This window comes from Orycteropus afer, unplaced genomic scaffold (genome assembly GCF_000298275.1).
Source record: "Orycteropus afer afer isolate SDZICR_OR568_19922 unplaced genomic scaffold, OryAfe1.0 scaffold00229, whole genome shotgun sequence".
Classification (NCBI taxonomy): domain Eukaryota; kingdom Metazoa; phylum Chordata; class Mammalia; order Tubulidentata; family Orycteropodidae; genus Orycteropus; species Orycteropus afer.
Genome location: NW_006921816.1, coordinates 1,560,773 through 1,575,321, shown reverse-complemented (window position 1 = coordinate 1,575,321; position 14,549 = coordinate 1,560,773). Strand labels below are relative to the sequence as shown.

Sequence of the window (14,549 nt, the reverse complement as noted above, 5' to 3'; positions counted from 1 at the left end):
GGGAAATTCTCTCCTTGTTCTTTCATTCCTTCCTCTCTCTCTCTCTCCTTGCTTCTTTCCTTTTCCTTTTCCTTTTTGGTCTCTTCACCTAGTTTTCTGGCTTTAAACTCACATTATGATTCTTGATATTCCCCATCTTTCTTTGTGTTGTGCTTTCAATGGTGGTGCTCTGAGGAGGAGTGAGATGCAGGGAGGGTGATAGGCCAGTGCTGTCCACATCTCAAGTATGAGAAGGTAGATCCTTCATTTGTTAGTGGGCTCCCACTCCATAGCTACCCACATGCATATCAGAGGAAGGAACATTTTTTTTCTGTGTGGAGGTGGCATTCATGTTGCAAGGGGATGGGTGATGCTGTTATTTTTGTTCCCCACAAATGTGGATGTTTAAAATAGTGCTTTATTCAATCGGCATAAGTGACACATAGCCTATGTATAGTGCCGGAATTGGGCCTGGCAGGTGATGAGGGCCAGATCTCAATAAAATCAAGAGTCGTGGTCCCCACTGATAGTACCCAAGGGATCTACTCTGAGGACAGCCATTATAGAACCCCCATCTTGGGCTCCCTGGCAAATTCTCTTGTACAACTACTGAATAATCTGAAATGGATGTACCTCAGAGCCACTGAACGGAGATTTTGGCTTCGTTTCCATGGGGCATGCCAGCGGGTCACATTTCCTCTCTGAACCTCCCTCCAAGCCGCACTGTACTCATGAAGGGTAAGTGCATTCGTTGTTGTTTAGTGCCTTTGACTTCGTGCCCTGCAGGGCTGGAATTCAGCCAGGGAAAATGAACCTTGGGGCTGCAGCTGAGGCTATATTTAATTGAGGGTTATTGCCATGGTTTTACAAGTATAGCAAACTTTTATTTGAGATTTATTGTGGCTATCGTAGGGATTGGAAGTAGTGTCAATTTTGGTCCAAAATGTGCTCCTTTTTAGTGACTATAATGAAAAGTTTATTTGAAGTGTTTATTGTCACTCTTTGAAAACTACCCTTTATACTTTGCGTCATCACAGTTAGGATTCTAGCAGGGAATCTTCCTATTTTGAGCAGAGGTTATTTTTCATAGAGTGTCATTTCTGGGGAAGTTGGGATGGACTGTTTTATTCCTGTGAGGCTTTTATTGCCAGAACTCGTCAGATTTGGCTTGCCATGGAGAGAGGTAATGTATAGATTTCTAAATGAACATAAAGCTACTTACTACCCATACAAGGGAAATTTTGAAATATTTCCAGAGTGTCCTTGATGAGATGCAATGCAGAACTTGAATGTTAATTAAGAACATTGAAAAGACTTATTTAGTCAGAGAAATGGGAGCACAAGATAGCAGGGAGTCTCTACTGTAGATTACATAGAACATGTGGTTGGTTTGAACAAAAACCCACATGCCTCCTCCACCCCCAACCTTCTTTTTTCATCTCTTTAGAGTCTCCTCTCTCTACCCTCAAATGTGGTTTCGGTATGACTAGGGAATGGACTCTAAAAATATTTCTGGAATGACGTGACCCTCTCTCGCCCCACCAGGAAAGGAACAAGGCTGCACAAGAAACAGCATATGCTTTCCCTTCATTTCTGGGAGTCCCGAGATCGACCTGCAGATGCTGCTCCTTCCGTGGCCGATGGCATTCAGACTCCTAGCTGCAGACAGTGCCAGGCAAACAACTGGACAAGACAGATTGTCTACGGAACGCTGCCTGCAGTCTCGGCCGGAGCAGCAGCCCCCCAGCTACAGCCCACCTCTGCCCCCTCACCCAGGAGCCTTCCCATCTCTCTCAGGCTTGTCCCGGGCCCGCCACAGGGGCTGAAGAACTTGGAGGTGGTAGCAGCAGCGGCCGTGGTGCCCACAGCCTTGAGGCCAGTCCAGGCACGTGGAACCCTGCTTCGGGCAACTCTGTGGCCCCTCCAGGGTCAGAGAGGGATCCGGGACAGCCCCGGCGCTCACCATTGCCTCTTCCTGTCACTGAAACCTGGGCAGGGGCTCAGAATGGAAGCCGCCACTCCTGAGCTGATGTCGCAGGTCAGACTGACGGAGGCGGGGGACAGGGTGAGTAGAGCACAAGACAACCCAGAGCTAAAGCAGCAGCTGCGGCCACTTCCCAAGGCTTCAGCTTCTTCTCAACAAGAATCGAAATATGTGGAGATGTGTGCTTCCGCTGGAGTGCAGAGACAGAGTCCTGGGATCATGAAACTTACCCTGGAGGACCGCCCAGGGAATCAGAGGGCCCCTAGGAGCCCCAAGGAGAAAGGCAGAGGAGCCCAGGGTGAACCCGGAGACTCCAAGGCTCCAAACCCCCAGAAGAATTTTGCTCCAGCTGAACTCTCCCGCACTGATGACACCCACAACTTCTCTTCCTCATCCTGCTCCTCTCCGGTGGACAAAACAGAAGAGGATGGCCTTTCGAAAAGGGATGATAGCGTGACATCCACAGGGGCTCTGGCCACCTCCTCTTCGTCCTTAGGCTTTGAGAGTGACAGTGGTGAGAGCGAAGTGATCCGCCAGCACAGGGGAGGAGAAGGAGGGAAAAAAGCAGGAGGGGGAGGGGGAGCAGGAGCCGGAACAGAATGCAGGAACATCATTGCCAAGTCCCAGGGCAGCAGGCAGCCCCCCAAAACTGAAGAGGCCCACTACATCACCACCCACGAAATCCAGCTGAGTGAGGTGGAGCAAGACATGGATTTTGACGTGGGGCTGGCCTCCCGTTGGGATTTCGAGGACAACAACGTGATCTACTCGTTCGTGGACTATGCTTCCTTTGGTGGCAGTGATGAGACCCCAGGCGATGTCACCACCACCACTGAAGAGGACGATGACAACAGCTGCTACCTCAGCACCACTCCCAGCACCAATGCCACCCGGACGCCCAGCCCCACCAGCAGTGATCAGGCCCGCCCCAGGGCAGACAGCAGCGGTCGGGACACGAGCAGCACGGAAGTGGGCAGCGGTCCCTCGGACAGTGACCCCACACCCCCACCCACTGGGTCTGGCATTGCCACCCCGCATGAGCCCTTGCCGGAGCCCCCGGAGGCAGCTTCAGGGGCAGCAGCCGCTGAGAGCAGCTGTGGGAGTACAGCAAGCCAGATCCTCCTATCAATCAAACCGACTTCCCGGGCTATAAATGAGCCTAGCAACGTGCGTGCAAAGCAAAACATTATTTACGCTGCCAAGCATGAAGGCGACATGAGCCTCCGCGTCTCTACAGCTGCTGAACACAAGTTAAGTTCACTGAAGCAAGACCCGGCGGCAGCCGTGGCTCAGGAACATGCAAAGAAATTCATTGCTGTCCCTGCTCGCCTGCAAACTAGGTGTGGGGCCATCCGAGCGAAGGAGTTGGTGGACTACTCCAGTGGAGCCTCCAGTGCCGTGAGTGAGCTGGACGATGCGGACAAGGAGGTGCGTAACCTGACCTCCCGGGCCTTCCGGAGCCTTGCTTACCCCTACTTTGAGGCTCTAAACATCAGCTCCAGAGAATCTTCCACCACGCTCTCTGAAGTTGGCTTTGGGCGCTGGTCGACTTTTCTGGACTTAAAATGTGGGGGTGTTGGAGCCAGGGTGGAACAGAGCCTGCTCAGGAACAGTGCAGCCTCTGTGGCTGCAGGTCTGAGGAAGGGCAGTGGGGCCAGGACCACTTCAGACCAGCTCTACATCCAGTCCAAGAAGTCCCAGACCAAGGCCTTGGAGTTTGTGGTCAGCAAAGTTGAAGGAGAAATCAAACATGTGGAGACACCTCTGTGTTTCCAGAAGCAGGTCCAGACTGGCTCCCGTGTGGTCACCCTTCTTGAGCCCCTGAATTTATGCAGTGAGAGCAAAGCCAGCTCAGCCTCCGGGAACTGCAAAGCCACCAAAGGCCCCAGCAAGGGCCCTGGGTCAGTATACACAGATGATGGCTCCGAGACCTCTGAAAGCAGCAAGCCTGTCTCCCGGACAGAGGGTCCCCACAAGAAGTCCAAGTTTGCTTCCAGCCTACTCAAAAATGTCATCTCCAAGAAGATGCAGCGGGAACACGAGTTCAAAATGGAGAGGGGAGAAGTCAGTGACACATCCCACCAGAACCTCCCCAGCAGCTCCAAGGAGTCAGAGGGCCCTCCTGAGAAGCCACGGGAAAGGGGCCTGCAGAGGCAGAGTTCTCGCCACTCAGAGGCCGGCTCTGACTACACAGTGGTCAGCATGTCTGATGCTGGTGGGGAAGGGTCTGTGGTGGAGGCCAAATCTCCCATTTTCAAAGCCAGTGCTCCCCGGGAAGGCAATGCAGGCTGTGGCCGGAATTTTGCAGAGGGATACACAGAAGAAGTGTGTGAAATTAAAAAGAGTGCCTCGGAGACTGTCAAAGGCATCTTCCTGCGAAGTCAGAACAGTGCATTCCGATCATGGAAGGAGAAGGAAGCGGAGAAGCGAGAAGAGAAAGCCCCCATTGGGAAGCTGAAGCTGCCCAAAGGGGGTGACTGGAGGGCTGACCTTGGGGAGATCTCTGCCAGCAAATCCACCATCATGTCTCGTCTCTTTGTCCCCAACATCCAGCAGATACCCAGGGACAAGCAGCCGGGCAAGCAGGCCACCAAGTACCCTGCTGCCCAGGCCACCTCCACCGCAGTGGTCAGACCCAAGGCTCCTGAAATCAAGATTCGACTGGGGAGTGTGCAGCAGCCCAGCTTGGACTTCAACATTGCCAAGCTGCTCACACCCAAGCTGGCCAGCAGCAGCGCCTCCAACCTCTTTAAGACCATTGAGGACAACAACAGGGTGCAGCAGAAACTCTTCCGTGGAGACAACCTAGAAAAAGTGCCCCAGTTCCAAGTGAGAGATGTCAGAGACAAGTCCAAGGCTCAAGGCCCCCTCCACCAGGTGAGAGATGTCAGGAAACTAATCAAAGGGTCAGGGGACAGCAGTGACAAGGGAAGTGTTACCCCCGAGCAGGGGCTGACTGGACCCAAACCCAGACAGCTGGCTGCTACAGCTGGCGGATCCAAATCACTGTCCCCAATGATGATTACATGCCAGGCCGTGGTGAACCAGAGGGAAGACAGCATGGACCGAGAGCAAAGGGAGAGCATGGGCAAAGGTGGCAACAGCAGAGGCTTGAATTCCTCTTCCCCAGAAGGAACGGTCTTGGTTCACAGGGCATCTGGTAGGCTGCCTGTGGCCACCATTGCACCCAACAAGTCAGAGCAGGGCTCCTACCTGCCTGTGCTCAAGATTGTCTCTAAGTCTTCTGCCCAGAAGACTCCAGAGAAGCCCAAGGATGAGGAGGTCAAGGAGGAAGGGAAATCCCCAAGGCCAGCCCGGAATGCTCTGGAGAAGCTGACCGCAGCTGTGAGGTCCATGGAAGAGCTGTACAGTTTCAACAGAAATGAGTGGAAGCGCAAAAGCGACCCCTTGCCCTTGATGACTGATAGCCATGTCCTGTCACTCATTGCCAGTGAGGAGAGGGAAGGGACAGGGAGTGCTGAAGGAGACACTGACAAACTGGCCAAACGGCTGGGGGAGGTGGAAGAGCGGGGCACAGGAAGCAAAAGTGGTGTGGTCCTGCGTGCAGCCCCCATAGAGCGTCTGCAGCGGAGAAACTCCAACCCAAATGCAGAGAGTGTATCTGCCCGGGCAGCTGCCTTCGAGAACCTGGCCAGGGAGAGGCCACGCTCCCTCTATATTCCCCCAGTCCACAAGGATGTGGAGAGAACCCCACCCTTGCAGCCTCTCCCACCACTCCCCAGTAGCCGGAATGTGTTCACAGTAAGTGCCAGTAGTCCCCAGAAAACTGGGGGTGTCGCTGGCAAGTTCCCACAAGGACCCTCTCCAGAGAGTCCTTCTGCAGCAAAGGGCATCAAGTCACAGGGACTCAGGTCCCTCAAGATCTCTCCAGCCACCAGGGCACTTCCTGATGAGGCAGCCCACAGGAAAAGTGGCAGCAATTTGGAGAAAGGCAATAGTGACTGTGAGAATTACATGACCCTCCCTCTTAAGGGAAGCTCTGCAGCCGTGGCTGTTAGGGAGGGGCTCTCAGCTTCCTCAGCTGCCACACTCTGCAGCTTACCCCCACTGAGTGCCCGCAGTCAGGTCCCTAGTAGCTCCAAAGGCTCCCAGGTCAGTGGAACCAGCCGGCCAGCTTGGCGTAGCAAACCTGACAATCCCCAGGAGACAATAGCTGCCCCGACAGGGCCACAGAGCCCCGAACATCCCCCTACTGCCATCTACCACCAGCAGCCACTGCCCTTCACCCTGCAGGGTGCCCAGCCCCAGATCCTCTGCTTCTCCCCACCCAGCATGCCTGCCCCGGCACCTGCAGGCCCAGCTCCGGTCCCCACAGACCCCTTCCAGCAGCCACAGCCTCAGCAGACCCAGCGCAAGATGCTCCTGGATGTAACAACTGGTCAATACTATCTTGTGGACACACCGGTGCAGCCCATGACTCGAAGACTGTTTGACCCTGAGACGGGGCAGTATGTGGATGTGCCCATGAGCTCCCAGCAGCAGGCCATGGCTCCCATGACCCTCCCCATGCCTTCCTTGGCTCTGAGTCCTGGAGCCTATGGGCCCACCTACATGATCTACCCTGGATTTCTGCCCACAGTGCTGCCTACCAATGCGCTGCAACCCACACCAATTGCTCACACTCCAGGGGGCAGTGAGCTCTCTTCCATTGTGGCAGAGCCCCCCAGCAAAGAGGCAGCTCCAACATTCACTGAGGCCCCATACTTCATGGCATCTGGTCAGTCTCCTGCCTCCTCTGCCTCCTCAGCCCCAGCAGCCACAGCTCAGCTTGTGGGGGCCAAGGGCTTCACCCAGCTGCATGGCAAGCCTGTCATCAGCATCACTTCACAGCCACTGGGGCCACGGATCATTGCCCCCCCTTCCTTTGATGGCACTACCATGAGTTTTGTGGTGGAACATAGATGATGCCCAATCACCAGAAAGCAAAATAGAGCAGTTGCTGGTGAGTAAATTTTATTTTTATAAGATTTAAGGGATTAAGATCAAACCTATTTCTTTGTGTTTGAACTGGGGAATTCACAGCAAGGGTGGCTGGTGACTAGAAATGGGCATTTTGGAAGTATAGAACAATGGTTAGAGAGCTGGTTTTCTTGACAAATTTCCTTCTCTCTCTACTTCTCAGTCTCTACAACCAGTCTTTCCCCTTTGACCTTGGCAAATTGAGGATTTTTCCCATCAGGGTATTTATCCATCAGCTGTTTCACCTTTGGTAATCCATTGGCAGGGAAAGAAATGAAAACCCAGAATGAGTCTAATGGAGCCACGCTCCTTGTTCCTGCCAGGACCAGTGACAGAGGCATTGGACATCCTAGGAAATCACTGGAAACATGGTGATTTTGTTTGCTCCTCACAAGTAAGGGAAGTCAAACACTGACATTTTCTTGCTAAGGAGGTTTTCTAAAATCAGCAGAAATGCGTCTCTCTCCCACCTTGCCTTCCTCTTGAAATGTCTTGTAGAAAGGGACTGCATATCTTGTTTCTCAGTTTTCAGATGATCAAAACACTTCATTAGGGTGAGTCCAGGTTCTTTAATGTATCTCTCTCTCTCTCTCACACACACACACACACACACACAAACCCTGACCTCTATTCCAAGGGTAGATACCTGGACTGCAACTGCTCCTTAGAAGAGATGGCTATGTCTGACCCAATCTGTTCATAATGAATCCATTCTTGTCTGGTGCTAATCCCTACTCAGAAATCATTTTCATATTTTCTCTCTTCCCTTTAGAAAGAATCACTTTCTACTCTTGCCCCCCCTCTACAGGAAACCAGATAAAATAGATTATTGGGTTAATTTGCATTCACAGACAGAAACCCCTGCTATAAATATTATATAGTCCAGGGAACTTGATAGGAAAATTGAGTTTGGCTTGTCAGAACCAGGACACATGAGATCAACTGTGTAAAACAGGGGTGGGGGAAGGCACTGTCAGATACAAACACAAAAGGTGTCAGCACTGTGAGGACAAATCTGCCCCTCAGACTCCTGTTCTCCTCAGATTAGGAAAGTATCACAAATACTTTTGGGACTTTTTCTTCTCCTTATAAAATAATACTGAACCAAGAAAGGAGACCAAGAGGAGAGGAAACTCTATATGAAAGAAAAAGCCTTTTCTCTCCTCTCTGAATTCCTTGAAAAGGAATAAAGGAACTTTGTTTCCTTGTGTAGCACAGTTTTAAATTAGGAATTAGGATAATTGAATTAGAGTCATAGCTTCTTCTTGTCACCAGCTATATAATCTTGGGGTGACAAACTCAAATGTAAGAGGTTGTTATTTTGTATTACATTTGTTAGACTGCAAGACAACATTAGACCACTGTTCAAAAATCCTTCTCTAAGAATTCAGGTAAAATATAAACTTCATTTTACTTGCAGTCTAGAAAGAGATTATTTGAATTCTTCCTCTCCACAGTGCAAGAGGCAGTGCGATGATGATCATGATGGGGGGGTAGTGTTAGTGATGATGATGATGGTGATGATGATGATGATGATGATGATAGAAAGAGAGAGAGAAAGAGCATGAAGATAAAGAATATGTCTTTCGTTTCGGGTAGAAAAGTATAAAAAAATTCAAGATGTATGTAGAGGAGGGTGGAATAGAGAGTTAAAATTTCAGAGGAAAAAGAGCAGCCTATAAGCAAAAGAGTTTTAATTTTTTGACAAGTGGTATGCTTACCTAGCTCTGTGGGACCAGCTAATCCTGTGGGGCCTTTGTCTAAGTTGTAGAGGTGCAGAAGCAAGGTGAGGGGAGGAAGGGGGAAACTGGGCACTGACTCGCTTAGTGTCCTCCTAGCAGTTGCCTTTGGCCTTTCTCCTGCCTGCTGTGCCTGGAGAGATTAGGCTTGGAGTTGTTTCCACCAGACACAAACATAGATCAGAGTTTTTAGCATTCAATATTTGACGAGTGTTTTTAAAATAATTTTCCCTTTTTAAAGGCATGACCTTTATTTTAGTAAACAACTCAATACAGAAGGAAAGGGAAAAGCTGGTTTCTTAATTTCAAGAAGGCTAGTCTGAAACTAAAGACTGTCTATTTGCATATAGGCAAAAATCTAGCTATCAAAACTCAGACAACTAATGAAAATCCCTTAAAACTCACTTTCCTGCAAGTTCCATGCCACTTTTCCAAGACAGTCCAATGTTCATAAAAGAAAAAAAAAAAGGTCATGTGTTGTTCTTTTCCATGTGTGGAAAACTTTATTCAGTGCTGTTCCATTATATTGAAAAATTAGAACTGTACACCCTCATTAATCAATTGATGTTTGTAAGCACAGTCAACTGAAAAGTCTTGGGAGATGTTTTCAGTTTGATAGTTCCTTTGGAAACTAGACTTATCCCACAGATTTCCCATGAGATGGGGTAGGGTTTTATGAGACCCTTCAACTGAGAAGTCATACAAATGATTTGGTCTAACCACAACATATGGGAGGAGAAACCTGGGACTTAGAAAGAAATAGCTTTCCTGAGGACCCACACCATGTCTCTGTGGGCTGCTCTTTATGTAGGATGCATGGAGCAAAGAGAGCATGACTGAGGAGGCAGAATGTACTCTAAACTGGCTGCCAGAGACCTGAGATCTACTCCCTGATGCCATTTGACTATTAACTATCAATAGTTCCATTTGTCTCTCTGAACAGTCACAAAACTTATGTTTGAACTAAATTTGAACTCATTCTTTCAACAAATATGAATTGCATGCCTACATTGTACCAGACACTATGTACCCTGCAGTGAAGCAATGGACCCATATCTGACCCAGTCTGCCTCTACAAGCCAGTAGTCTATCTGCATTTCAGTAGGAGAAACAGAAAACTGCAAAACTAGCATTCAAGTCCTGTCATAACCTTTAATCTATTTTCAGCACATAAGGAGCTTTGCTCACCACCCTCTCCATATATCTTTGAGTACAAACAGCTACTGTCATCTCTTTCAAGGAGATGTGCTGTGGTTACATAAGAAGCTTTGGTGGCATAGTGCCTAAGGCATTTGACTGCTATCCAGAAGGTTGGTGGTTCAAATACACCAGCCACTCCTCAGAAGGAGGATGGGGCAATCTACTTACATAGTGATACCACCTCACAATCCAAGGAGGGGTTGCTGAGTCGGATCCGACTTGACGGCAGTGAGTTTGGTTTTATTTGGTTTGTGGTGACATAGCAGTTAAACCATTGGGCTGCTAACCAAAAGGTAGGTGGTTCAAACCCACCAGGTGCTCTGCAGGAGAAAAATGAAGCATCTGCTTCCATAAAGTTTTACCCTGCTCCACAGGGTCACTGTGAGTCAGAATCAACTTGATAGCAGTGGGTTTGGTTTGGTTTTGATCATCTCCTTCTTTGTTCTTTCTTTTTTTTTTTAATTTTTGTTGTGATTTGAGTGAAAGTTGGTCATCTTTTTCTGATTATTCACTTATGAATTTTCATTTGTTTTTTGCATTTATAGGTGACTCTTTCCAGCTTCTCTCTTCCTGTGTTCAATATTCCAGTACCTCCCACAATTTGCCATTTCACAAACTATCTACAAAGATAATTACTAGTATTCTTTTATTATTATTTAATAATGATATGGCATATCTCGATAAATCAAGAGGCTGTTCATAGTCAGGCATCCAGTGACATCTTTACCAGACAGCCACAGCAGTAACCCATATACAAGCCAGTGTGTAGGCATGTCAGTTGCCAGAGATCCCTCCCTGATTTAATTTGTTAAGCCTCTTTTGTTTGTATGCTTTTTGTTGTTGTTCTGAGAGTCCCTTCTCTACAGGATTATTGATGCCTTTTTAAAAAATAATTTATTTTAGTTTTGTTGTTGTTATTGAGAATATGCACTGTAGAAATACATCCATCCATTCAACAATTTCTACATGTACAACTTAGTGACATTGATTACATTCTTCAAATTGTACCACTATTCTCACCCTAATTTTCCAAGCTGTTCCTCCCCTACTAACAAAAACTCACTGTCCCCTAAGTTTCCTATCTAATCTTTTGAGTGCTTTTGGGCTTTTGATACCATATAGATAAATCAAACCAAACCAAACCAAACCAAACTCACTGCCATCGAGTCAATTCCAACTCATAGTGGCTCCCTTTGGGTTTTCAAGGCTGTAAATCTTTACAGTAGATTGCCCAGTCTTCTTTCCACAGAGTGGCTAATGGGTTTGAACCCCAAACCTTCTGGTTAGCAGTCAAATGCCTTAGGCGCTATGCCACCAGAGCTCCTTGGCATAGATAGATACATCTTAGAAGAGCACAATGCTGAAGGCAGATATTCTTTACTAGTTAAGCTAAATTATTGTTTGGTTTTAAGAAGACTTCAAGGATTATTTATGGTTTAAAGTTTAAATTTTCTTAGGGAAATAGTGTCAAGGGCTCTTTCAGATTCCATGGTTACAGAAAATCAATATTCTGTGAAAACTTGAAATTCTGTTTTGAATCTCTCCCCCATTTTGATCAGGATTCTTCCATAGAAACGTTCATTAAAATATTCAATAATGGTAACAGGGTATCACCCAGTTCTTCTGGTCTCATGGCAAAGGATGCAGTTGTTCATGGAAGCAATTATCTACACATTCCATTTCCTCTTCTTATTCCTGACTATTGGTGGCTTTTTAATGAGATTACTTTTGTTTTGGTTTTCGGTCATTCCAAGCATGTGGCTATACTTTTTCTTCACTAACAGTTACAATTATTCTTTTGCTTTCTCCTTCCTACTTAGATGTCATTATTTTTGTCTTAAAACTCTACTTGAGACTAGATACTAAATTTCATTTGTAAGTCTACAAAGAAAAAAAAATAAATATGTAACCATTAAGATAGTAATAACCTTTAAGTGACATAGTACTTGCTACATAGTTGGTACTAGCCTAATAAGAGAACTGCCATTATTTTGTTCTGTTTGAATGTCTCCTCCCTTTGACCTTATCCATTTGGTTCTCTCCTTTCTAAGTGTGCTTCATGTTGCTCCTACATCCCTACTCTTTCTTTTCTTCTCACATCCTCATAGTTATTTGTACAACCTCAACAGGGCCCCACACATCATCAACTCAAAAAGAAAGAAAAAGGAGGCTGGATTCAGGGAGAGATGTTTTTGTCATAGAATGAAAGCATGTTCTCTGGGGACTCTAGAGTGACTGTAAGATCATCAAACTCAGTATCCTGTGTTGAAATGGAGGAAATTGGTGCTCAGAGAGGCTAAGTGACCATTCTTACACCATAGTGTCACTTTGGGGCAGAGTTGGAACTCAAAATCTGAATTGTCCCACACCAGGGTCTTCTTTCAGTTTGCTTTTTTCTTACTGCTTTCTATTTCCTCTTTCGTTTTTCTCCCTAAGGCTACCTTTCTTTGCAGGTTCTACTTCTCAATATGTCTCCACTGGTCCACTTGCCCCTCTTTTACCTTGTCATATTTGAGAATTCATTCTCTCTCTCTCTCTCTCTCTCTTTTGCAGGGAGGCGAGAAGGGTGCTATTTGTTTGCTTGCTTTGCAATTTTAGTGCCTTCTAGAGTGTTGGTACAGTGTCCAAGGGATATGACTGCTAATGAGAAGATTGGCAGTTCAAACCCACCATCTGCTCTGTGGAAGGAAGATGGGGTAATCTACTTCCATAAAGATTTACAGCCTTGTAAACTCTATGAGGGTCGCTATGGGTCGGAATCGACTTGATGGCATTGAGTTTTTTGTTGTTGTTGTTTTGTTTTGTTTTGTTTTGTTTCTTTCTTTCTTATTGTGGAGTCCCTGGGTGGTACAAATGGTCAGTTAATGTACTCAGTTGCTAATAGAAAGGTGAGAGGTTGGAGAATACCTAAGGCATCTCAGAAGAAAATCCTGGCTCTAGTTCTAAAAGAGCAGCCATTAAAACCTGGAAGGAACACAGTTCTACTCTGACACAAGTGAGAATGCCTGGACTCAGAATTACCTCCAAGGCAACTGGTTTGGTTAGTTCCTTGTTGTGTTTTCTCCTTTCCCACTCACTTCAAGTTATTTAGTGTAGTGCCCACTTTAGTTCTTCCCTTCTCCTCCCTTTATTTTTTCAGTTTATTTTTATCACAGACCCAAAAGCTTAAAAGGCAGGACTGGGCTAAGCCCCACAGCCTTCCTTACCTACATGTTCTTTGCAGCTTTATGTAACTCTGGCAAGTCAGTAGACAGACAGGATCTAACTGCCCCCCCCCCAGCCCCCCACCCCCGCTTCACCCCCTCGGCCTTGACTGGCAGAGGTGGGGTAACTAGGCTGCAGGGTCTGACATTTCATTTTCAATTAATTCCATAAGTACATCCCTAAAGCAATGATTTTATTCCTTTTTTTCTTTTCCTTATTTGGTTGTGGTTTCTTCCTCCAAAACAAAAAAACAAACAAACTCACTGCCATCGAGTCAGACTCATAGTGATCCCTCCTTGGGTTTTTGAGGCAGTATCTCTATGGAAGTAGATTGCCCAACCTTCCTTCCCAGGAGTAGCTGGTGGGTTTGAACCTCCAGACTTTTGGTTAGCAGGCAAATGCCTTAGGTACTATGCCATCAGAGCTCCTATAGACAGTAATATATAGTATACCAAACAAAGAAACCTAACCAGTTGCTGTCAAGTTGACTCTGACTCATAGCAACCCTAAATGTGTCTGAGTAGAGGGTTTGGAAGTGGATTACCTTACCTTTCTTCCAAGGTGCCTCTGGGTGAACTTGAACCACCAACCTTTCAGTTAGCAACTGAGTGCTTAACCACTGTGCTCCTAGGGACACCATATTTAATACAGCTGTTTTAGTTTATTACCATCTTAATATTTGTTTTTATTTTCTTTCCTTCCTTTCCCTTTCCTGGCTGGTAGCTCTCCTCTAGCTTACTATTGTGTGCCTTTCTCCACAGTCTCATTGCCTTTATATTTTTTTTCCCCTACTCATTCCAAATGTAACTTAAAAATGAAAAGTAGTAACTCATGTGCATTCATCATTTATTACATGCCAAGACTTAATTAACATCATGCCATCTGATTCTTACACAAACTTGGTACGTTTTTCTTTATCCCTATTTGACAAATGTTGATGCATTTTAGGTGATGGGGAACTGTGTGGCTTTGAGTAAAGTGCAAGTACATGTCTCTTGAAGTCTGGCAGACCCAGACTCAAATTGTAATACTGTTAGTACTCTAGGCAAATTACTTGCCCTCCCTGAGCCTCAGTTTCCTCAACTGTAAAATGGGGCTAGCTTGCTGGAATGTTGTCGTGAAGACTGAATTGTAAAACCATTACAAAATGCATAGCACAGAACATGGTATGTAGTAAGTGCCCAATCTCCCTTGGAGACCACTAGTACTGATGGCCATGGAGTTGAATCAATTCCAACTCATGACGACCCCATATGAGTAAAAATAGAACTATACTCCATAGCATTTTCAATGGCTGGCTTTTCAGAAGATCACCAGGATTTTCTTTCAAGGTACCTCAGGTAGACTCAAATCTCCAGCCTTTTGATTAGCATCCAAACGTGTTGATCATTTGCCCCATCCAGGGACTAACCCTACCTTGGAGACTAGAATCTCATAAATGCCTCAGAACTCACTCATCTTCT

General features: G+C 46.7%; 1 protein-coding gene across 1 annotated transcript; it reads left to right on the top strand.

The window, feature by feature from the left end:
* Positions 1 to 1,555: 1,555 nt before the first annotated feature.
* Positions 1,556 to 6,889, top strand: CUNH4orf54 (chromosome unknown C4orf54 homolog). Its single transcript, XM_042782054.1, has one exon. The coding sequence runs from the start codon at positions 1,556 to 1,558 to the stop codon at positions 6,887 to 6,889; it is 5,334 nt and encodes a 1,777-aa protein (XP_042637988.1).
* Positions 6,890 to 14,549: the final 7,660 nt, after the last annotated feature.

What these genes read in the sequence shown, in the direction of transcription:
- CUNH4orf54 (XM_042782054.1), top strand. Translation starts at nt 1,556, where the DNA reads ATGCTTTCCCTTCATTTCTGGGAGTCCCGAGATCGACCTGCAGATGCT.